A 24915-nucleotide genomic window follows, 5' to 3' on the forward strand; every position below is an offset into this window, starting at 1 on the left:
AACTTAAGGTAACTTGTATTCCCTATCGTTTCAACGGCTGATTCTATCATCCGGAAGAAGCGTGACAAATTCGATTTTCGATGTGCATTACAAATGGTTGAACGTGGTGATCTTAATGCGCGGCGCTAACATATCATTTCTAAATATGGCAAATGAAAAGACCATATCTACGTATTGTTTGTTTAAAAATGAATACGATTTTCAAGATAATATCTTCGCAGCAACATCTTTCCAATTAATCAGAAATTTCCCAATGAATTCCTACTATATTAAACCACATGTAAAAGTTCTACTTTTTACTATGTATACGTTACGCTTCTTAAATATCACGCTTTCTGTTGAAATAAGTCACGCTGCGGAGAACAAGAATCCTTTTACCTGATGATTCTTGCGGATATTAAGAAAAAATGTTTAAGGCAAATGTACAAATAACTGGGCATGTCGCAAAGGACACGAAACAAGAATGTAGCGACTCGAAAGTCTTACTACGTTACTATGGATACACGCTATAGAATGAAAGGAAACAAGAAGGAAGAGGAATGAAAATCAAACAAAAATGCATGTAAACGCTATAGGAGATAATTCAACGAATCGCGTGGATGAATCAAAGGATTGGCTATTTTATGGCGGAGATGCCACGCCGATCGAAGGCATAAGTATCGGGGCACGTTTCGATTCGGCGAACGACCTTGACCGAAGGGTGTAGCTGACTCGAGACGCGACTGCTTCCCTTTCTCCGTCTTTCTCGGAGCACGATACGAAAAGAGACCTTGATTCCCCGTGGCACGGAATTTTCAGGCGATCACCTAAGTAAGGCCCACACACCCCCACCCTAACCTCCTCTCGACCGAACCCCACTTGCTTAACCAATACTTAAACCGCTAGTTCGCTCCGCCGCGGACTATTCAAGCAGCATCGACCGTTGGACCCACATTTCTGTCTATGTGTCTGCGCGCGAATGTGTGCACACGCTCGCACACCGACACGCTCGTATCACAATACACACATACATACACACGAGCACACGCGTACACACACACGCGCGCGCGCACACACACACAAAACCACAAAAATCTTATACACAGTCACACGCGTGTGTCGTTGCGAGAACGCGTGTACCCGCGCAAAGCACGCAAAACGCACAAAAAACGCGAACTGTGAGCAAGTGTTAGCAACCCGGAAGATCGCCGGGCGTGTGACTAACGTGTGACATTCAAATGGTAGGAAGCTTGTGAACAGCGAAGAATAGGCTGCTAGTGAACAAAGTGCCAAGTTTGGGCTTCATCCCCGATTCTTTTGAATCGAAGCCAGACGAGGATAATCGATAAGCTACTTGAGGGACAAGGTCTTTATTGTTCGAATCGATCGACTAGGTGCAAGTTGGTACGTCGATCTGCTTTTCAAGAGACTCTGCGTCTCGTAAGAAGAGTTAGAAATTGCTCGATATCGAGGTCGATACGCAAAAGTGGAGTCTCGAGTGAAGCGAGGTGGCTACAATTTAATTTGCAAACGCGGCGTCGCTCTCGTCGGTGAACAGGTAAGTCGATCTCTTTGTTCTCTTGATGCGTATTAAATTATGAGAGCAGTGTGATAAGTGATGTGGCAATGTGTTGGAAAGAATTTCCATTATGCCATCAATAGAGAGTAACGCTCGATCTCGATCTACATTTGTCACACCACTCGAAAGGAACTAAAAGGTGACACCAACTGGCGCCGCGTACCTGCAATCGAGCCGATCTCGCGTTTACACGAATGAAACAAAGGCAGAAGAAGCAGTTTGACGAGATTTCGAAGGCAGTTCGTACATTACATTTTTCGAACAACTTCGAACCTTAATTACCTGCCTGTTGGCGTACGAAAATGTAAAATTCGGAACGGGTGGAAGATGAATTTTCTCGCGCAGGAGCATCGCGGGCAAAAGCGAGACAATCGCAAGCACGGTCCCGCAAGCATTATGCACATCACGTACGATCTTCACCTTAATGGCATCTAACAAAACGAGTGTAATAGGTTTGTGTACACTTGTGTGCCAATTAATCGAAGTACATTCGAAACACTATCGAGGAATACATTGAATGCCAATAAGAAATTATCGTGTTACCATTTCAGTTAGCTTCGTTGTACAAGTGTATACGTAAAAATCGACATTTTTGACAAGATTGTATTGCTCTCAAAATATAAATTGAGATTATATTCTGGTTATCTACGGTAGAGTAATATTTATGCAAAGAGTTTGCTACAGATTACTCAATCGTATGTTAGGTCAAATTTGTTAGAAATTTTAGAAAATAATAAAGATAAATGAGAATGATAGGTATTTAATAAAGTATTCAATAGAAGTAAATAAATAAGTTATAAGAAATAGCTAACGCGCTATCATATCCTTACAAAGCGTTGCTTTCTACTTTCGTAAGTAGAATACGCTCCTAAATGATCAGACACAGCTAGGAGTTTCCCTATGGAACGCACGGCCGTCGAATTAATTTAAAAACGTACCATCAACTAATTTTTCTTTAAAAACAAGCGACTTTCTCGATTTCACGACGTTGCACAACAAAAATTTTGCCAGTAACTACCCTCGAAAGTGTAAACTTCATTCTGTAACTCTCTGGAAACGTTCGGCTTGAATGATAAGCATAAAATGTTTGCACAGTAAACAATTAATTTTCGCTTAGATCAAGCATTATTTAAAAATGAATTTCCGTAGTTCACTTCTTATTAAAATTTATGATAATCGATCACGAAATCATCGATCAATCGATCGATCATATAGTCGAACAACGTGATCGTTCAACGAAACCTGTTTCTCATGATTTTACTGACTATCGAGAAATAGAAAAATGAAAATCTTCTGCGAATCTCATACGCAGGAGAATTATTTCGTTGTTTTACTCTTTGCCAATACAGACAACTGTCAGATAAAAACGCTAATTGTCATTATCAATACTGAACATGTTCTACACAAAGTCGTACGTATGCGACAATTACGAGAAAAAAAGAACGAAAATAACCACAAAAAAATTTGTCTTACTTAGCGAAAGCGTTGACGAAAACGAAATTAACTGCGACAGAAAATACAAAACACATACATTAGTGGTAGCTGGTACAACGCAAACAAGTCCATGAATTATTGCAATGTGCAACTCGTGAACAAAATTCCGTGCGAAAAAACGAAACATATAAATCAGAGGAAAAAATCTGACTGAACGCACAGAGTGGTGATATGTTGCAAGTCAAACTTGGAGAGATAGAAGCAGCCAAAAAGGCTCGTCATGATCATTTGGCTTTCTCGCGATTCACAATTGATTTCATCGCCTTCGAAAATTACAGGTGAATGAGATTATAATAAAAAAAGATACGCGCTTCCCGTGCGGCGCAAAAGTGTGCCACATTGCACACTTGAGCAAGGTTCACATCCTTGCGTTAGTCGATTCGAAAGGAATGTGGGAGGGAAAGAACGTCTGACCCCCTTCGAGGATATTATTCTCGGAAACAAGTTTCCGCCTTATTTGAGACGCCAACGTTATCACTGCCATAGGTGATAGCCTTGGGAGGTGATAGCTAGAGAGAAACCATGCGTTAAAAACAATGCGTTACACAGCCACTTAAATGTCGTCAAAGTAGTAAGATTGTTTTCTAACGTTAGAAAAAGTTTCTTCTTACCATCGACATCAATTAAATATCTCAAAGGGGATATTCTCTGTGTATATTGCTAGCCATAAGTATTTTAGGACACCTACTTCTGTACCTATTTAATATTTTATGTTATAAGTCACGTGCTATACATCTATCTCAGAAGAAACGTGACTTAAATAAATTTCTCAGAAACAGCGAGGACCTATTGGAGAACTTACAAAAATGTTATTTATACTGAACGTATAATATTGCCATAAAAACAGAATCTAAGAAACAATGATCAAATATCATTTTTGTAATTTTTCATCCTTAACTCTTGAAACCCTTCCCTTGCTTTTAATGTTCTTCTAACAGAGAATCGAATTATTTTGACTCGTGACGTTTTTGCAATACATGTGCGATATGATATAAATGAAATAATTGATTTATAATAACATAACTAGAAAACAAAAACAGTGGGAAGCATTTAATTTGAATTAAATACGAGTAGGTGTTCTAATATATATATATATATATATATGGCCGACAGTGTATCTGATCCATTTTCTCTAATGATATTACATCCCTACAAATCGTTTTAGCGTTTGCCTCGAAATTGGAACAAAATCTATAGAATTCTAAGAATTCTATAATAATCAAACACACAAAATTTTTCTCTCTTGTTGGTATTTTTCAACCATTTTCTGCATACAAACTCCTCTGAACAGCCAGTGAAACCAGATCTGCAAGCGTTGCTAATTCTTCTCGTCGAATGTGAAACTCTTCGCGAAATATATTCCAAGTAATTCTGAACTAAACTGGTTGCAACGCCGTTAATTGCTTCGAAGCCTTTAGTTAGTTCTGCGCGTGCATAACTTATGCGTGCAAAACATGAATAAGCGTTCCTGACGCGAGTCATATTAATGGTTTATTAAAACAAGAGCCTGCTTTCCTTCGAAGCAGCCTCATACTTGATGGTAGAATTCATGTTTCAAATTCTATTTGATTCTTCTCTGTTATTTGTAAGGTACACGTATACCATCAATTGTTTTGATTTCCTTAGAATATCCAAGAACTATCTCGTTCTTCCAAATTCTATTACACCACATCTTCCTTGAAAGGACAGATCGTATTAATCAAGAGTCTCTAATCTCTAACAGCTTCATTTCAAAAATAGGCGACATATAAAACTGGGAGTAATTTATTTACTCCGTAACTCCGATATGTGAGCTGCTTATTTACCAAATTGGTTAACTCTACGAAACAAAAAATAGAGAAAATTGATGAAATTATAGCATGAAAATAAGCACCGATCAAATGCTCTGACATTGGAATATAACCAATTTCAAAAAATGGAGTTGGCCACTTTGACCTGTGAATAATTCATATAGCCCGTATGATAATAATTTACTGTAATGCAAATAAGGAACATTTATATCTCATCGTCGCATATCACGAAGCAATCTGATTATACGAGTATGTGAACTTATGATTTAGTACTCACACGACTTTTTAAGTTTTACATTAATTGTTAATAATTGTTTTGCACGAAGCTGTAACGTTTATTACCTACGTGTATACTAGCTGCTCCAGTTATTCCGAACGACATAATTCTAATCGTGATTTCACGAAAAGTTTCACACAGAACTATCGCGAACTGTACGAAAAAGTTATTTTCTTTGTGGTGTGCATGGTCAACTACCTCATGTGTCGCGTCGAGTAATCATCACGATCAGGAGAATGTCCGAACACGTAAAACGTGTCGCATGATGTAACCGACTGAACGAAACTCGACATAAATATTCGGTACAAGGTTGCTGGACCATTTTTGAGCAGGTCTCATTGCTTGCCTAAAGAATTTGATCAAGCACGTATACCACATTTCTTGGAAACTTTAAAAATTAGACAGAACTCTTCGTCTGTTTTTTATTTTATTTCATGGGGAAATCTGAGACATATGAATGTTTATGAACTAATGATTTCAGTTTTCATATTAATTATTACTAATTGTTCTCCGCGAAACTGTAACGTTCAGTGTTCAACTTACTCGGTGTGTATGATCTGCTCTAGATAAATAATTTGAACAGTTAATAGGATTGCAGCTACGAAGGGACAGCTATAATACATTAATTGTATTCATTGAAAGAGACAAAAAGTTCGACATTATGGAAAAGTCTAAATCCAAAATCTGTTGAAAATCTAAAATTCTCGGAAGTCTACAGATCTTTTCACAATCATGTTTCATTCGAGAATAAATTATCTCACCTGTCTCATTGAATTCTATAAATTGCCAAATATTCAAAAGAGAATTACAACTGCAGGAAGTCTATGAATCACGAACGTCAAATAATCCAAGGTCCTTAACCAAGAAACGGGCTTTCACGTTGAATAAAAACGAAACAAGAGGAAGTATAGCGAAAACCAGCGCACCGTCGATCTTTAAATATTTACGATCAATGACGAGGACAACGAGTTGGAAATTTCTTGTCCTGTGTAATTAAATACCCTCGTAGAAACGCGAAACTATGAGAAAAACGTCTTTACTGTGTTTACGACAAATGTATACTGTACCAGTCACTGTATCATAAAAGATTCAAGACAACGAAAAACATATGCAAAAAGGAACATTTTCTATCAGATTACGTTCTTCGCTGTTCGAATACAGCCTAGTTTGACAGCCACGGCAAGGAAATTACAATAAAAAGATGTACATATTGTATTGTACGTGTCATGCAAAATCATTTCGCTGCAATTGCACAACCAATCGAACGACTTCGTAAAGAGATGCCACCATTGGAAAGATATATGTACTTACATTTATCGCGTGAATAATTGAGCCATTCTAACCAAATTCATAAATTGGATAGTAAAGAAAAATGATGTTAGTTAGAAACTAACGAAATGAAAAATGAGTTAAAACATAAATTTTTCTATTTTTTATTTTCTATTTTCTATTTTCTATTTTCTACTTTCTATTTTCGGAGTTATTAAATTGAAGTAAATTGGAGTTTTCTACATTGGGATTTACTAACAGTTATGCCATTTCTTCGTGAAAAACGAACTTGTAGAAGTAAATAGTCTGTTTTTTGAGAACTGAGAACTATTATTTGAATTGAGGTTTGAATTGATTATCTTTTAGAATTGCCATCTCGATTTCTAAAAAGTTCAATTGTACAGAATGAAAGATAAAGGAAGACTGTTAATGATATGAATATGCAATGTATTCGTGACACTAGAATTGAGAATTACACTCATACTTTTTAAGGTCGAGTCGTTGAAAACTCCCTAAGAAAGAAACTTATTTGAATAATTATTCCGATCGTTGCACTATAACCACATTAACCTTCCATCTTCAATAAAATCTCTTCCACACTTTTTCCTCCAATTCGATTTCTATTCCAAGGTAAGCTTATGTGACCCTCGCCGATTTATTTAATCGTTATTCTTAATAAAAGAATTCCGAAATACGGAGGAAACTCCGGTGAATGATATTTACGAACAAAGAAGGAAGTACTCGTACACATGGTTCGAAGAACAGACTATTTGAACCGATATTACGATCAACCGAGGGTCGAGATAAAAGAAAATTAATAACTTTCATCGATGTATATACTACGCTTTTCTTTGTAACGATTCGTACAAATGAGAGACAGAAAATGTGTTAACGATTCGAAGATTCTATGATGATCGAGGTCACTGTAAAATTAGTACCGTTTTGTCCAAAAGAAGGCTGTGTAAGATGAAAGTGAGAAGAGCAGAATTGGTGTCATCCATCATGACACGCCACATGTGAGAATCATTCAGGATGAGTACCATTGAGTTTCTCTATTGGTTCTTCGTCACCTAAGCTTACGGTTGATTGCTTTGGAGAAGCACGTGCCCTTGGACTGGATATTCGATTGAAGATATTATTTAATCTTGACATTCTGGAGAGAACTAATTTCCAAGAAGAATTGAAATATATAAGGCGAGGCCATCTCTTCGCGCTTTGGCATTTATACGTTTCAAAAATTATAGTCGCATAAACGATGCTCTATCATCATTCGAAACAATTTCAGAGCATATTTTGTATCTTATCTCGAACCTAGAGTAGAAATTAGATTCTTCAATCAGAAATAGACGAAAGTTTAAAAATTTCGAATTTCTATGAAGAGGGACAAGGAAGTGAGAATTTTCTACTAAAGACAAAGAAATCAAGCTACGTTTCGGGATGGTCGCCATAACGAGGAAGAAAAATGAATTAGAAGAACGGAGAATTTCGTGAATAACTCGCGGAAAGTTGCTGGATAGAAACTTCATGAAAAACTGTTCGCGGAGTTAATAAATATACAGCGACTTCGTCTCACAAACTGTTAAGTATGCACGAACGACGAGATCACGAGCTTAAGGTCGTCGAAAAAACGAAAGAGAAATTGAATGAAGCCGGAACGCGGCGCATACATACTTGAAAACTCGTTGGCCGATTCTGCACTGCGTAAAAAACGAACTAACACAGATACCGATAATTGTTCATAATCTTCCGTCTGTACATAGAAAGTGGCAAAACTAAAGAAATTGCATCCGCGATAGTTACAAATGCAAGAAAATTGAGCCGTTTCGTAAATTCAATGATTAAAAGCTAAGATGTCAAGATTAGTGTCTTTAGCTTTATGAGAATAAACGAAGGAAGAATGGTGGGAAGCAGAAGGTGAAAGAAACGTACGAAGAAAGAGGGCGAGGAAAGTGAAGCGTCTTCTAATACCGGTTCTTGAAGTAAGGAAAACCCTAAGTGGCTTCTTCCTTTAAATAAAAAGAGGAAGACTTTAAATAAAAAGATAACAAGACGTATATGCACGAGAGAAATTGAAAAGTGAACGAAAGAAGCATAAATAATAATTATAGAACGTGTAGTATCCGCCAACGAGGTCGCCACAAATTCGAAAGAACAGAATGACCTAGAAAAGGAGAACGGGACATGTCAGAAAATCTGAACCAAAACATACTTCCTATACTTTATAGCTTTCCTCCTCTTGATTAAATCAATCGATATGACCGATTAGCAGTTGAGGAGATCTATGATAAACGTACAGGTGTCAAGTGTATTTTCTACTCAGATAGTTTAACGATGAAATTTTTATTTATTTTGTAGCTAATATTAAAAAATTAAATCTAAAAAATCTTCCAATATAATTTACTCAAAATTATCGTCGATTTCGTCTAATAATTTTAAAAATATTCCATTTTACGAGCTTCTTATTTGCGAAATGGCACGATTCTATTACCCACCCACTAATTAGGAAAGGAGGAAATACGCAACGAAATGAAAGAACAGAGAAACTGAAAGGAAAAGAGGAAGAAAGTAGGAAAGGGGAAGAAAAAGAAAAAAGGCAAAAAGGAAAAGCCGGATCGTAGTGAAGTAAATATGGACTGTGAAAGAAAACGAATAAAAAAAATGCGAGCTACGCATTAACAGCAATAGCAACGGCTATACCTAGATTGTGACAGACGAAGATCGAGGAGACGAATCAAAAGCTGATCAGCACGTAGCCGGACAGTCGACCCACTTACCCACTAAACTCTAAGCAAGGGAGTGTTAAACGGCACCGTTCCTGCAGCTGTTGTTCTCGTCATCGACGTCATCGTATTGCCGGTATCGTTGTTAGTCTGCCACGTTCGAATTCCCTCCTTCCATTCAAATAGTCAGCTACCTTTCTCTTTTTCTCTTGTTGGTTCTTCTTCTGGCCGTAGCGGACCATCGAGCTTCTATCTTTTTGTATTTTACAGGCTCACGCGATCTTCGAGACTTTCTCTGCAACAAGTACCGTTGCTCTGCCTGTCGTTGTGAAACCAGACTAATCAATTCACTCTACTCGTGCCGATGTCCATAGATCGAAAATAAATAAATAAAAAACGATCTCTTGGATTCGTTTACGTTAAAATTATCGAATAGCCGACAAGGGTAGCCATTTCGCGAGATCGTTCAAAAAATTATCGAGGCAGGAAGAAATTTAAATGTTATTTTTGCTCTGCGCAAGGTCTACGCGTTTCTTGCTACTTTTCTTTCATTGTTTTCCTTTCTTTCTTTTCCTTTCTTTCATCATCTAAAAAATTGTCAAGTACTACTACAATAAAGTTTTTTCTTATATTTTCTTATATTTACTTGAATTTATTGAAAGAAATACAATTCATATAATAAAAGTTCACCAATTTTCACAACTGTTTATTATTTTTCGTCCATATAACAGGAGTTCCCGGCCAAAAAGATGAATTCAATCAATCGGTGGTCATTTAACCGAACACTAAATCAAATTTCATTCCGGTGAATGGAGTTTAGATAAATGAAGTTCTTCTGTAAATGAAGTGTATACGACAGAGGCTCTTTTAGTTATTAGTGACTTTTTGTTCATAGGATTTTATATTCAGATAAATGGATTCAATTGACAGGAGTTCAGTTAACCGAGCACAAACTAACATTTCGTTCCAATGAATGGAGTTCAAATAAGTGGAGTTTGGAAAACTCCAGTCTAACTATAGTGACAAAACAAACTTTATGAGTAAATACACCAAGATTGGGGAAAAGACGATGCAATGGCATTGAGCAACCTTCCCAGTGCAATTACGTATGACCGTTACTCCACTTTTTGTGGCTCGAAATTGCGGTTTCGTTACATAGAATTCTATCGGTCAGTGTTGGCCTTAGAACATTCGACATACACGGGCTCAGTTGTGGCGCGACTGGTAAGTTCTAGTCTAGTTATGCGACCGGCTCGGCGTGTCTAACGAGATTCAAGATTGCGCTTTCATACACGGTGCATTATTTCACAGCGATCTATCGGCCGATAGATTTAGCTACCTGATTCGGCCGCGAAAGAAACGATCCGAATTGTAATCCGACGAAAAAGAAAAATGAAAAGTCGATCGATACAACCATTGCCCTTTGTGTTTCGATGAAAAATACATTATTCATGGGGGAAAGGAAATAAGCGCCGAAGAAACTCTTCTTGAGACATTCCTCGTTATTCAGATTGTAACTAATATGTTTCATACACGAATAATGAGAATCGAAACATGTTCATTACTTAAGAATTTTTAAGTAGTTTCAGGCTTTCATATTTCGAAAGTGGAACTCGAATTAGCTGTGTCCCACAAAATGTTTTAAACTATCAGCGTGTCTGACAAGAAAGACCAAATAACTAACGACATTAAATTTCCGAGAAAGAAACAGTCGACGAGAATATTCGCCTTATCTTGGAGAACAGGTGACCACGGACGAATCTTGGAGAGCGAAAGTTGAAAGATATCGCGCGATGTACAGTTAACTTTGATCATTTCTTCTGTGGTGAAAAACGTGTCATTATCTTTCTATTAATATCGCTTCGCAAACTTTCATCACCTGTAGATGACATTTTACCGATTTTCTTACGAGATACTAATTTTTGTATAAAACGTCTACGTTTATGTTTTACATTACCAAGATTTTGTATTTGTTCCAAAAACATTTGATTCCTTATATTCCCAAGATTTTTAATTTATTGACCAAACACGAGTTTTGAACATTCAGCAATAAATTCAAAGATACACCTACACAAACTAGAAGTAGAGGCATTAATCAATAAATAAAGATGATCGATCAAGTTCAGAGTGTAGAGTATACGTGTATATTCTTAGCAATTAGGGACAAGTCTGGTGCTGTATCGAATACAAATAACGCAGAATTAGTGTATTTCGTGAGGGAAAGGGGAACAGGAGGTCAACCTAATAACATTTTTTGCAAATCAGAGAGCCGCACGAAAACGAGTTGCCGACTACATATATTACGTCAACTAAAAATCGAGCATTTATGCGTGTGCCTACGAATTTGCAATACTTGCTCAATCCGTCTTATGAAATGCAACCAAAGAAATACGCAAAGGGTGACTAATATTCTAACCGCATCTAATACGTTTATTTATTCTAACTTCTATGAACAACAACTGCAAAGAAATAACAACCTTCAAGAAATTGAAATTTAATTGAATGTCAGTTTGTAACGCGTCATCTTTAATCGAGAATCTGATCGTATCGACGGAAATAAATGGTAAATGTAACTGCTCGAATAGAAATCGGAGAAAACAAGAACGATAATCAAAGAATCGAAACTGCATGACACTCAAGGAGAAAACCAAACGATGAGGCGGCAAAGAAACGCGATGATCACGGATGAATCAGGATAAGAGTCGACCTAGTCGTCAAACTGTGTCGTGTTGTGTATATGCAATATCGCAATTGAAACTCGTAATCGCGTTGCATCCTCTGATTTATTACTGCTATTGAAAAAGCAGGCGCAACGCTGAAGAAAAAGAATCGCCCGGCATAATTTTAATCAACGTAGATCGATAAAATGCAATTCCAGATAGACGGTGAAACCAAGATCTTCGAGAATAGCGCATTCGACGAACTTTTTGACCTGCCGCGTTTAACTTTCGACATTCCATATCACTCGATCGTCGATCGACTTCGTTCTCTGTGAACGAGCAAAGAACCACGAGTACCTCACGGGTCTCCTTGGCTTGATCTTAGGTAGGGAGAGGAAAATCATAAATTATGGAAGTTCGATTCCATACGTTCGCCTCATCTTTTTTGATGTGGCATCGTGTATCGTTGATGAACATTCCAGAGACGCTATTGACTTCTTAGTACTGTGTCATCGGGTGAAAAGAACCATAACGACGACTTATTTTATTAACTTCGATCATTTTGAAGAAATGTCTTAGTGTTTCGGTCAATACGCGATATTATCGAAATAGTTAAACTCTATCAAGACTCGACTGTATAGAAAAGAACTATCATAATGCTTATACATTAAAATCGTCGCTAATTTCATCATTATTATTAATATTACTTAGGTGATATACAAGAATAAATCTCATTAGCGTATAAAAAATTGTGTAAGGCGCATAAAGGACACAAAGATATTAAAGGATACGAGAAAAAAAATAAGAAAGAACGAATATAATAGATGCAAAAAAATTTTTGATAACATCTCGATGACCTATTCTAGACGCGTCGCATTCCAACTTTATTATTTTATTAAATTATTAATTTTATTAATTTATTAAAGTAAAACTCGTGTGATTTTCAGAAATGGCATCGGCGGCAGCAGAGTTGGTCGTGGAGCGGGAGCCGGAACCGAGAATCGAGATGAGCGACACGAATCGGACGTTCGTGGGCGCCCAGGGCCTGGTCAGAATGGCCCTTGACCAATACACAGAAATCCTTACCACGGTCTCGGATCCTCGAGTCAGCGACTGGCCGTTAATGGATTCGCCGATACCAACATTTTTAATCGTCCTTCTTTATTTATATGGAGTGACGATATTCGGTCCACGGGTGATGGCTAACAAGAAACCGTTCAAACTCAGAGGAACTTTGGTAGCGTACAACGCGTTTCAAGTAGTCTTCTCGTTAGGCATGCTGTACGAGGTAAGCGACTCGAGATTCAAACAGCCTTCGATCGTAAAGACTCAACCTCTGGTTAGAGAACCAGGAAAACGAATCAGCGTTTATGTACGAAAGTAGCTCGCCGGTTCTCTCCTCTTCGAGATTCAATGGAATCTACTCCTTGTTGAGGCACGCAATGTTCACACATGCGACCTGGTTCAAACTAATCGGAATCTAGAACAATTACGAGCATCTCTAATAGCGTTTGAAGCGAGAAGGCGCGCGGCTAACAACCTCTCATAAGACGAAACTTTTCCCTTACTCCGAAGGTTTCAAACACATTTCGAAATGCCGCGAGCTTTCTCCAAATACCTTCGACGATTAAGATATTGACGAGGATGCGCTGACCCAAAGGTTTGCGAGAGATCGATGCATCGCCTCGCCGGGTTTCAAAGTTCATGGCTGCCAGATTTCGAAACGCCTCTCTCCGAGGAGCATCGCGAACGCAAGTGGGTCGCGCTGACAAAAATGTCAACTACGGAGATTTCGTTAGATCTCGCGTTAGTTTGAAGTGTAATAGTAAAAACACGCCAGGGGTTATTCATCCATCAGACCTATATGAGTATTTCTGCAATTTAGGCGACTTCTTTCGTGATACTAACTTCGATATAAATAACTGGCGAACAGTAGCTAACTACTTGAAGTATTTGATTCCATTGAATAGGCTAAGTTTATCGAGTTGTGTTCACTGAACCATGGTGAATATGGTAGGTGTTTGACATCAACCGTTTATGGGTCATCTTTCGATTAATATCTCACGGGCTAACGATCTTGTAATTTTATCGAGATCGTAAACATGAATTGCGTTGAAGAACATATAATTTCTCTCCTTCTCGTTTATAATAAAAAAGAACCGCGTAAATAATAATTTTCGAGTGTCTCGTCCAAGATTTCTGTTTTAATCGATATAACGAACCCGTCTCCCCAAGGACAACCATGCTGAATCGTCACGATGGACAGGCAGAACAACTTCTCACCAAAGTGCCAAATTCGAGCGAACTTTGGAATAACGACGTAAAAATTAATGGATGGATCCAATCCACTTAAGCACAAATAATCGACATTTTCTTTTTCCTGTCGTTTCGAAGGCCTTCGGAGAATAGGTTAGATCGTTCGTTGGCCCATTCGATCACCTTGAATCACTAATTTCTTTGCTCCCGCGGACTTTGCTCCGTTCTTGGCGAGATTCGACCGGAGACGTTTGCGAAACGCGACATTCCAATTTATGTAACCGCTTTGTACCGGCACCTGTTTCGATCGACCAACGACTTGACGTTCGTCGGCCATTCACTAGGTAATAACAAAAAATAGTTGACCATTCGAACGCTCTAATAATAAGATTCATTGTAAGCCGTTCTCACGTTTGCGCTAACCGAACTTCTTAACGAGTAGTTAATCGACCGTCTCGAAACGCTTTTCACTCTATCGCAACACGCGTATTTGTAACGCAGATTTTCTCGCTCGAAAGTGCCTGTTATTGATCAATAGTTTGTGTGCAGGCACGATTAGATACAGGAAATTATTACGTCATACATTCCTTTTTCAATGCGTTTTCCTTTACTTAGATAGTCGTCGATTAAAATTCAATTCGATTTTCTCTACTCGTAATAATTAAAAGATCGTTTTCTACGTCACTTTAATATTCTTACCATTTCTTGTGTAATTTTCATTTTCAAAGTCGATCCGTTTCATGAAAATGTAAATATTTATGCTAATTCATTTTTTTATGACCACTATTGAAAAAATCAAAACTAAACGGAAATCTGTTTCGAATTAATATTCAATTTTGGATATTTTAAATGTTACGTATGCATTTCTTCAGCTTTAAATTTATTTTATTTTAAACAAATTTAAATGCTTACAAATCCGCAATTTATTTACTACAGTATCATACGGATAATACAATTATCTATCAAGCCTATTGGCACCTTTTTGCTTCTGTTTTCTTGAATTGTTCAATTTTATTGTTTATAATAACGACCTTCTGTCCTCCTCAGATAAAATATTCTACCTAGCAGATTCTCATTTTCTTTTTTTCAAAATATATTGAAATATTTGAAGTTCGCCATATTCTACTTTCAAGTAAAATTATATTATACAGACTGTTACGAAATAATGAGCAAATGTTTCAAACTGAACGAAGAAAAGCATAGACGGCACAAAGGTAGGATAAAACTTCCGCTTTCTTCGGTTTCTCATTTTAATCGTGATGTGATCGATTTGTATAATCGTCTACTCCAATTGCCTCGCGTTTGCACGAGATACAAATTTCCGCAGGAAACGAATCTTCATCCTGACCGATCGAAGGAAAACATAACGAGATTTATTTACAGAACGTACAGCTGTAAGTAATAGAAAACGGCGGTTGCAAAGAGGGAGCCGGCCATGATGCGGAATGCCTTCTCGAAAGGTGTACGGAAAGAAGAAGTCGCGTTGCGACATCGAGTCCTCAAGCTGAAACTGCAAAGTTTCTATTTTAGTTGCTCCAACGATGCCATTCGAAATTTTGTGCGATTTTGAAAGAGAGCACAGCGATCGCTCACCGCGACGACCGATCTTTTCCGTTGTGAACCGCGCTAATGGCAAACAGGGGGTGAGAGAGCACCGGCTCGTGAAACATACCATTGCAAAAAAAAGTAAGAAAGAGAAGCTACATACGCGGGCACGATTGGCGAGCCTTCCAACCGGTTGCCCAATCGATTTGTACACTCGAGCTCGCGGTTCGTTAAAGGCGAAGCATCCTGTTTTCGACTTTCCACAAACCGCGCGTTCGCAATTCGTGCATCCAAACAGCTTTGTTTGAATAATTAATAAATCCTCGACAGTCTTGAAAAATTCGAAAGAATACCTAAGTAAAATCTATCCAAATATGAAGAAAGGCGATATTCATTACAGAATTTGTGGTTGACAGGCATAAGCTTTTATAACTTCAGTTATTAATACTTTAATCGTGCTGCATCCTTTCGGTTATTTTTTAATATTTGGAAATGCCTCGATTTTGGGCAACATATGAAAAAATTGTCGTTGGTATTTTTTATGCTAAACATTTTCTTGGAACATTACAAATTTCCCTTGTTTGCTACGAGGAAAGTGAGAGTTGATATATAAAAATTCAAATACTTTTCTTGTTTGTGTTTATCACTGATTCTTGCACAAAATATCGCAAATTTCTACTTAATCCAGACACAAGATGTTCACATCTGCTCGAAAGTGCAAAGAAAATAACTACTTGCAGTTACTGCCTCATTCCATAAGTCGGCAAGAGACCGAAGAAATAAAATCTTCCTAATTATTCAATCTATCAATGTATTCTTATGTCAGAATCTTTAGCGTGATCTGCCTAATAGATCTTAACTGCTCAATACGTCGAAACGGAAGTAGTTTCACGCGAGCAAACTTTTCCATGAGTAAGAAATCGTATCGATTTCTTAACCTCTCGAGTCTAAGATGGTACACCATGATTTATCGTAAGAAACTAAAAGATATCTTTCTAAATGAGAACAACCTTGTAAAAGCTGTCTAGTATCACCTTAGAAAGTTATCCATACGCCAGATTATTTGCCCGGTGTGAAAAAGCAAGGAATTATCGGCTATCAAGAAAGTCGAGCATCGCGATTGCGATCTTGTAAATCCGTAGCCAAATAACTTTTGACGATCTCTTTTCTTCACCAGGGATTGCGTTGAATTCGGTTCGAACGGCGCGTAAGAACTGGCCGAATTTCATTCCAATTACTTGTTTCCGGTTTGAACTAGAAATGCATCGTGGGGAAAAAAGAATCCGGCGATTTCGAAAGGAAATAAGAAGCTCATGGCTTTGTTTATCGACGGTGAAGGCTTCTGTCTGAATAACATACGGCTGAACGTTTCGAAATATTTCGTTAAGGCAAAAAATTGCGTTCTCGACTCTACTTAGAACTTATATGTTATGATCAGCAATGTAGAACTAGAAGAGAACTGAATATTATCCTATTACACTCTAGGCGGTAATTTCTTAAATAGCTTCATTATAATTAGGAAATCAACGCGTCCTTGGTATAAAGACTAGCATTCGCCGCTAGTTCAACTATATGAACTAACAATCAACTTTCAATTATCTTCTTTTTCACCCGCAAAAGGTCACCTCGTAAACGGGAATATAATCGATGATGCAATGTTTATGTTCTATTTTCCCTCCTGCATCGGCCTTACTTTTAATCGCCAACCAGTTAATTCTTACGAAACTATTATAATAGTACAATACGTAGCAAAATAATTTGTTAGCAAGATTGTTGGATTGCAATAATTTTCCCGATACCACTGAAATTCTTTTAAGACATAAGATCTCAATATAAATAGAACTACGTGTCATTGTAATATTTTAAAAATTATGATTAATCTACATTTTTTCAACTTTGAACGTATTATAGCCTGTGTTGTTATTATAGTATTAGGTTCATTGTTAAAAGTAAAATTCATCGCAAACAGGTTGAATCTACTCTTAAAACTTCGATATCACCAAAATTCCAACATCATAGAAGAGCAAATATTCCAAGAGACTTATACTGAAAAACCTCGAATAACAACATTTCCTTGATATCCGAGTCATTGAAAGTAAGACAATGAACAAGAATATTCTTAGGTTACTGATACATTTTTTCCATCTATAAATATCTTACGTGCCATAAATATTAATGAGTTTGCTAAGCGTTTTTGTTTCGACCACATAATTACCTCCACAAGCGTAAGACACAATCGAGAATGTACCTTGACCATGAACTTTTGTTTCATAGCACCTGATGTCTGGTTGGTTGTTAGACTACAGTTACAAGTGTCAACCAGTGGACTACTCCCACAATCCGTCCGCGCTGCGAATGGCGAACCTATGTTGGTGGTATTTCATCAGCAAATTCACAGAATTCGCTGACACGGTATGTACGGGGCCGCGTGAAACACAATTGGGAAAACTGCTGCAGCAAGAAGACAGTTCCATTTTCCAGTTATTTGAGTAAACTTACAGAAATCTGAAAAGGGGCAATCAAAATTAAATCACTTTTTCTAACGCACTATAAATTTATAATCAACCAATATTCTTGGAAATAAACTTTTGCGCTTTTGAATATAAAACCTATACCTTTTTCTTTCTCTTCCGATAAATATAATTGAATTACTGGAGCTGTCTTCTTATTGCTATAAATCTGTCAATTTGTGAAGTTATGGAATCTCATAGCATCGATTAAAAAATTTCCGGTGTTAGACTAAATTCTTTGCGAATTTCTCAATCCATCGTAAAAATCGATCACTGAGGCGGAAACAGAAGCTGCTGCACCATAGATCTTTCATTACAACACGCGATGATGTTTTTGGTTTATTTATCGACACGATTGTTCAATGCTCAACGATCGTCTTCGAAAAGAGCCATGTCGCAAGAGAAATCACTGTTCGCGATAATATCATCGCGCCTTAAGTCATTAAGCCTTTTCTTGCGGAATAAAATCCTCAGGAAAAAGTAACCTAACCTACGGTGCACGCGGGAATGCGAATTACGCGAATAGATAAGATCCGGCCGAATTAACAATATCAAATATTCCGGTGAAGTAATTTGCCTACGTCTCATAGTAGTTATTCATTGAATCGTGCGTTTGCCTGTTGCCCCACGAAAAATGTGAGATTTCTGATGGTTTAAAAATATGTGGTATTATATTACGCGGAATCATCGAGTGTGACAAGTAGTTGTCAGATTTCTTGTTAATCTTGTTGAAATACGAAGTTTTCAAGAAATATTCAAAAAAGAAACATCCAGAAGAGTAGCGAATAATTGATAGTACTATAAACAGCAATTTACTGCCCGAAAGATAAACGAAAGATAAATAGTAGTCTATAGTATTGGTTTTAATGAAACCGCGGCCGCTATATATACCAAACTCGATAACTTTCAGAGAAAACTATCATTATACGAATTACCCTAATGAAAGTAAAACAAATGTCTGTTTATAGCAGTGAGAGAAGAATACTTTTTGCTTCTTTATCTGCTTATGGAAAACGACAACTATCAAAACTATTTTATCGGTAGTTCCGCAATAATATTAATACCATAATTTTTTTAATTTATCTTATAAACTTTCAGATATTTTTCGTTCTGCGAAAGAAAGACAGTCAAGTGACGTTCTTACACCTGTACCATCACTCTTTAACACCTTTGGAGACATGGATCTGTGTGAAATTCATTGCTGGAGGACACGGTACTTTGGGAAACCTTATAAATAACGCGGTACACGTAATAATGTACATGTACTATATGGTGTCTGCAATGGGACCGGAATACCACAAATATTTATGGTGGAAGAAGCACCTCACTACCGTGCAGTTGGTAGGTGTACTAATTTAAACAGTCAAAACATAATGTTCATAAATGTGTATCTACTTCGTATCTGCTTGGCCAAATCACGAAAGGATGATTCTTGCATTTCACTATTTCTTTACATCAATTTCTTTTACTTATCATCGGTAATAAATAATACGACATAACGATGGTGATCCATTACAAATGCAAGCAATGCGCATAATTGCTTTTATACGAAGCGTTCTGAGACACTCAGCAACTGGTACAATATCATGCCTCGAAACAATGCGCATTATCTAGGAGAAAATAAATTTTTTTTCACCAACTTCAAGAATCATTCGTGAACTTGAAGAAAGAAACAAGTGGTATAATTTTTGCGCGATTCTCAGAAGATTACATACGAAGCACAAAGAAACAGGATATTTGAACACCGATAATCAAGGAATGTAGCGAAAGACTCAAAACCTCTGATCGCGTGCAAGATTCTACAGAAACAACGATCGAAAGCGTGTTGAAACGAACCAGGAAATTATTGCGCTGCAATTCAAGATGCAGATAATGCTTTCTTGTAACTACTGATACAGATAATAGAACATTATTACGTTAAAGTGAATGGCTTTTAGTTATGCGTCTCAACGAATCGCGACATTTTGTACGCGGATATGCCCCTGGCGCTTGGCAATTTCCTACACTTCATGTCATATTAACTACGAGTTCATTTTATCTTAGCGAAAGATAAAGGTAAGTATGTGTAAAACCACAAATGCAAACACAAAAGAAAAGAAATTTGAAAATATCATGAAATTTTTAATCGATTGGCTAATAAAGAAAACAAAAGAAAATATCAAGGTATTTGAAAAGATAGTGAGTTTTAATCACTGAAAAATGATCTCGGTAGCGCGTTGTTCCCAGAATATGTGGGCACGTAACCACGTTCGAATCGCGCAATAAACAGGCACCAACACAAATACTTTTTAGAGCAGGATTCGCGATACCTTCTTCTTGCACAACGTGTACGCTACCAGCCTGGCTAGATAATAATCTGCATCGATGAAAGTGAGCGATGCGGCGACAAGTCATATAGAGTGTTCACGTGTACGCACCACTGGCAGGGTGCAAATGCACTCGAAACAAACATTTCACGACGTAACGACCGGATAACATGTTGAGAGACATTGCTGCAATTTACGTAGTTTAGAAGAAAGAAAAAGCAATGTTCAACGATATAAATTTCTGGTTCACCAGTAGCAAGATGGACTACGCTGTTGCGGATAAACTGTAGAGTAACGGGGATTAAATTTTTTAGTAACCATCGTAGATGTCTCAATACTTCCAAGTGCTTGACCCTTTCACAGTATAAAAGAAGAGACTGAAGAAACTATTATTTCTTATAGAAAGTTGAAAGTAGATATTTTACATCAGATATCAGAAACGCTGAAGATCTTAAGAGTAAAGAAGTAACTATTCTCTAAATCGTTCATTCTGAATTCTTCATTTTGTTGCATTTTCAAAGGGTTAGAAAGAACTTCAAATTCTCCAATATACTCGTTACCTTCTCGCGCAGTTTACGTTTTCCAAGCCGTATCGTAACGTTACTCAATTTATTCAGCCTTTTAATTTCAACAACAACTTGAAGTTTTGCTCGAGCGTACTCGAGTAAAATCTTGCAATAGAAGCCATTAAATAGTCATTAGTGCCTACTATAATGATACTCGTTACTGTCTATACCGCAACAACGTGTTGATTAAACTGAGAGCCTCGTGTCAGAAAGAAAGTCAACGCTGCGAGCCTCTTAGCAGGTCTCAAATTATAATCAAGAGAGAATCTTTTTGAAAATTGATATCGGGAGCAGAGAAGCGGAGGAAAGAGAAGTCGTATATGGCACAAGATCGACATCGATGACATCGGAGACTTTGATGAACTCTGGGCCATCATTAACTACTCGCCCATACCGGTGAACAAAATTTCACGTAAACACGCGGTAGGGGTGAGGGAAAGTGAAAAGTACAACGTTGAGCAATTGCAGGCTGACTTACTTTGGCCGGATTCGGTCGACTACGTCACGGTGGCGCAATAATTTGGCATTCCGATATGCCGTATAGCACCGTGCCACCATCACCATGAAACAACCGCCACGCTACCAGGAATCGGCTGCATACCTACGAAACCTCACCTATGTATATGCTCTCCTACCTCGCTTTTATCTCGCAACACCATTGATTTCCCGTGCGCAGCTGGCGCAAATCGTTCAAAAGACAAATCGTGTTGTTCTTTCTCGCATGACACGCGCTTCTCTCCCTCGTTTACATTCGCGATAATATTCTCCACGAGGATGTTCCGAACCGTTCGTCATTTCCAACTACGTGGCGTTACGAACGCCGTTTACACATTCTTCTGAACGAAAGGCGACGCTTAGTGATTTTGAGATGCGAGGCGATCGAACGTTCGAGATACAAATGAAATACGATTCTTACTTTAACCCTTAGAGGCAATCATACTTTTAGGTATCGTAGCAAAGACACTGCGATGAAATAAAATTTGTCCATGATAGCCTTTCAAAATTCATTACATTTTACAAATAGGTAAAATAATAACATTTATATCCAGAGTCATTATTTTCATCATGATATTCTTATAGAGATTCAATGGATAGGTGACTCAGACTCTTTTACTTAACAAAGGCACCGATAACTACCACTTTGATATAATATGTAGTTTGTTTCTTATGGTAGTGATTTTGTTTCGTGAGCATGAAATTACACATTTCACAGCTGTGCAATAATATTCTACTTTTCACGCGTTAATCTATCGCGAATGGTACCGTTGCATCACATTGTTCGGTAGAATTTTGTCCGATCATGCGGTCGCGCAATCTGTGCAAGGTATAGCAGATTGTTCTTGCATCATTGGCACTGCCGTATATAACATATATTCCATTAATTCAAAGATGGCGCGTAGCGTATGTATCGTCGTGGTACAATTCGGGTTGCAACACTCCTCGTCTTTCCCAAGGAGAAAGGCATGAGCGTTTCTAAGCTACTACGATTTCGCCAAATTTTAAGTCGGTTAACATAAGAAATTTAAAACGATTCGAAAGGATAGCACGCCGCTACAATTCTACTACTTCGAGACATAGTTTGAAAGAAAATATAGATAATTCGACTCACCCTTAATACGAAATAATGTAACAATTCAATTCATCACTTCGTTTGCAGGTACAATTCTTCTTAGTGTTCGTGCACAGCGCTCAAGCTTTGGTCTTCGATTGCGGCTATCCTAAGCTGGTGGCGGCGCTTCTTTTGCTTCATTCAACGATCTTCTTCGTCCTCTTCTCCGACTTTTACCGGCAAGCATATAATAAGGACAGACCGAAGAAGGAGCTAAAGGACGAATAAATGAAGGACATTATCGCGCTTTATCCCAAATTTGCCTCCGATACGCTCCAACGCGTCGACCTCTCTGTCGCGCATGCACGATCGAAAATCACGAGTCAGTTAAAAAAAGGAAAGAAGCATTTACAAAATTGTATTACACCATCGTATAGTGAAATTCGTTCTCGTATACTAGTAGAACCGTGTAAGGTTAGTGTCGTGTTGGTAAATCGTATGATACAGATTATATAGAAAGAATTTAATTAGATTCGTGAGTTCGATCGTCTGTTCGTCTGATCGTTGGAATGGAGCTTACAGCTTGCTTCCGTATGAAAGAGGAGTTCACTCGTTATTCCTTGTATCATCTGCAGGGCATCTCAGGTCTCGCGAACAGCTCGGACCAGGGCTTCCGAAGCACTCGTTACTTAAAAAACCGACCGAGTATTCGAGTTACCCGGACACGGGTAACGCTATCGTTAAAATTGACGTCTTTGTCAGAACGAACCAAGAATCTTCGGTAAAAGCAATCGAGATCGTTGCGTTCAACTGTTTATGTTCGCGCGAAAAAGTGCATCGAAAACCCAGAATCGACGTAACTTGATACATCGATCGGTCCTTGGTGTCGTTAATTTAGTGCTTCTTTTTTATTGTATGTGTACATGTCGCCGGATCTGTAATTAAGATTACTGTAAATAATAAGGTTAGTCCTAGTAAGCGCCACAAGGTATTACCCTCGCGGATTTATTTAATTTACTGCCCGTTTTGAGTCAGTTACGCGATATAATTGTCGATTTTTATAAGAAAGAAAAAAAAGAATGATCCGTTTAAATGGAAAATGAACGTGTAATTTAATGAATGTTCCGCGCAATTTCAATGGCTCATCTCACGAATGTCCAAGCTCAATTTTTTTGTTTACATTTATTTATATCTTTATTATTATTATTATATACGTACTTTCGAGTGTTAAAAAGTAACCCCATAAACGATAAATCATAAGTAAATACGCTCACATCGTTGTATATGAGAACAATATAAAAGAAGAACAGTGAAATTTGCGACAGCGAATCAAGAACATCAGCGTCCTATCGCTGAAGCAGGGACACACATACATAAGCACACATGTACATGTACACACACCGAATATATTTCTAAAAATGAAATTTCTCTCACTAATTAACAAGCTGTAAACTGATAAATTTATGAGATCAAATTCCGTAATCAAGTTTTGCTGCCGTACATGAACTCAAAAGACGAACTCTCGCATATTTCAATACCACGATAGTAAACGCAAGATTTACGTTGTCAAGAAAAAACAATTATCACCGAACAACAACAATAATATCCGATTTGTAATTGATTTTAACTTATCCAAAATATGTAACAAAGATATTGACCAACATGGATGTACAACGTTTGAGAATGAAAAAATAGAGAGAATGTGTCCGTAGTTCGTTGCTCGCCGAAGATTCTCGGACCCATGTACTCGCTGGGGTTACGTGTCACTCGATTTACTTTTTTATAGGAGAAGACAATGAAGTAACGGAACGTTTACGATAAGGGACAACCTCCGTTGCAAGCATGTGCGATACTTTGCTCGGAAGCCAGCAGAGTACAGGCACTTTCTACCTTATCGATTCTTCCATTACACCCCTTCCAGAGGAATGAGCAGAGATGCTCATCCCGTTGCTACGAGTGGAAAAAAACAAATCTGCTGAAACTCTTACAGTTAATAATACGACAATTCGTTTAGGAATTTATCATTGAACCTCATCCTAAAGTTGTAATTTATTTACGGTGTGCCACGCATAATGGAACCTTTCTGTAAATATGTAATTCTTTTATTTCTTTTGTAATATGACGAATAAATGTTAATAAGTTATTTGCAAGGTTTGAAAACTCTTACCTGTTTAAGAAATACAATAAAAAAACATAACTCTAGAACCTTCTGTATGTATATACGCATACATATGAAATGGAAATATGTAAAAATGTTTTGAAATTTTGCCAAGTAATTAATGTCTAAACTTTAAAGGGACGTAAAGAAATATGCCGCTTCAATAATAACTTATTTATATACAAAATTAAAATACTAATATCTTCTGCCCAACTTAATGACAAATATTAAGTATTCTTTTATAAATAAAGAAGACA

General features: G+C 37.5%; 2 protein-coding genes across 4 annotated transcripts in view; one reads left to right on the forward strand and one right to left on the reverse strand.

Moving 5' to 3' along the window:
• Positions 1-22684, reverse strand: part of LOC100749961 (elongation of very long chain fatty acids protein AAEL008004-like) — a 54925-nt gene extending 32241 nt beyond the window's left edge. Inside the window, exon 1 of one of the 2 annotated variants that reach the window (XM_003490929.4) lies at positions 22561-22684. The gene's annotated coding sequence lies outside the window, so the exon portion shown is untranslated. Of the gene's footprint in view, positions 1-9162; positions 9181-22560 lie in introns of those variants that run through there. The other variant, XM_033321748.1, reaches the window with a different exon arrangement.
• On the forward strand, positions 912-24813 carry LOC100748887 (elongation of very long chain fatty acids protein AAEL008004). 2 transcript variants are annotated; one of them, XM_003490921.4, is made up of 5 exons: positions 912-1537; positions 12716-13056; positions 17844-17981; positions 19178-19420; positions 22609-24813. In XM_003490921.4, exons 2-5 carry the CDS (start codon positions 12718-12720, stop codon positions 22786-22788), a joined length of 900 nt encoding a protein of 299 aa, XP_003490969.1. In that variant the 5' UTR covers positions 912-1537; positions 12716-12717; the 3' UTR covers positions 22789-24813. The 2 variants fall into 2 exon arrangements, with proteins under 2 accessions (XP_003490969.1, XP_033177640.1); XM_033321749.1 differs by lacking the exon at positions 912-1537 and adding an exon at positions 11306-12153 and having other exon boundaries at positions 22609-23066.
• Positions 24814-24915: the final 102 nt, after the last annotated feature.

Source organism: Bombus impatiens, unplaced genomic scaffold, assembly GCF_000188095.3.
Source record: "Bombus impatiens unplaced genomic scaffold, BIMP_2.2 scf_0487, whole genome shotgun sequence".
In the NCBI taxonomy this organism is placed as follows: domain Eukaryota; kingdom Metazoa; phylum Arthropoda; class Insecta; order Hymenoptera; family Apidae; genus Bombus; species Bombus impatiens.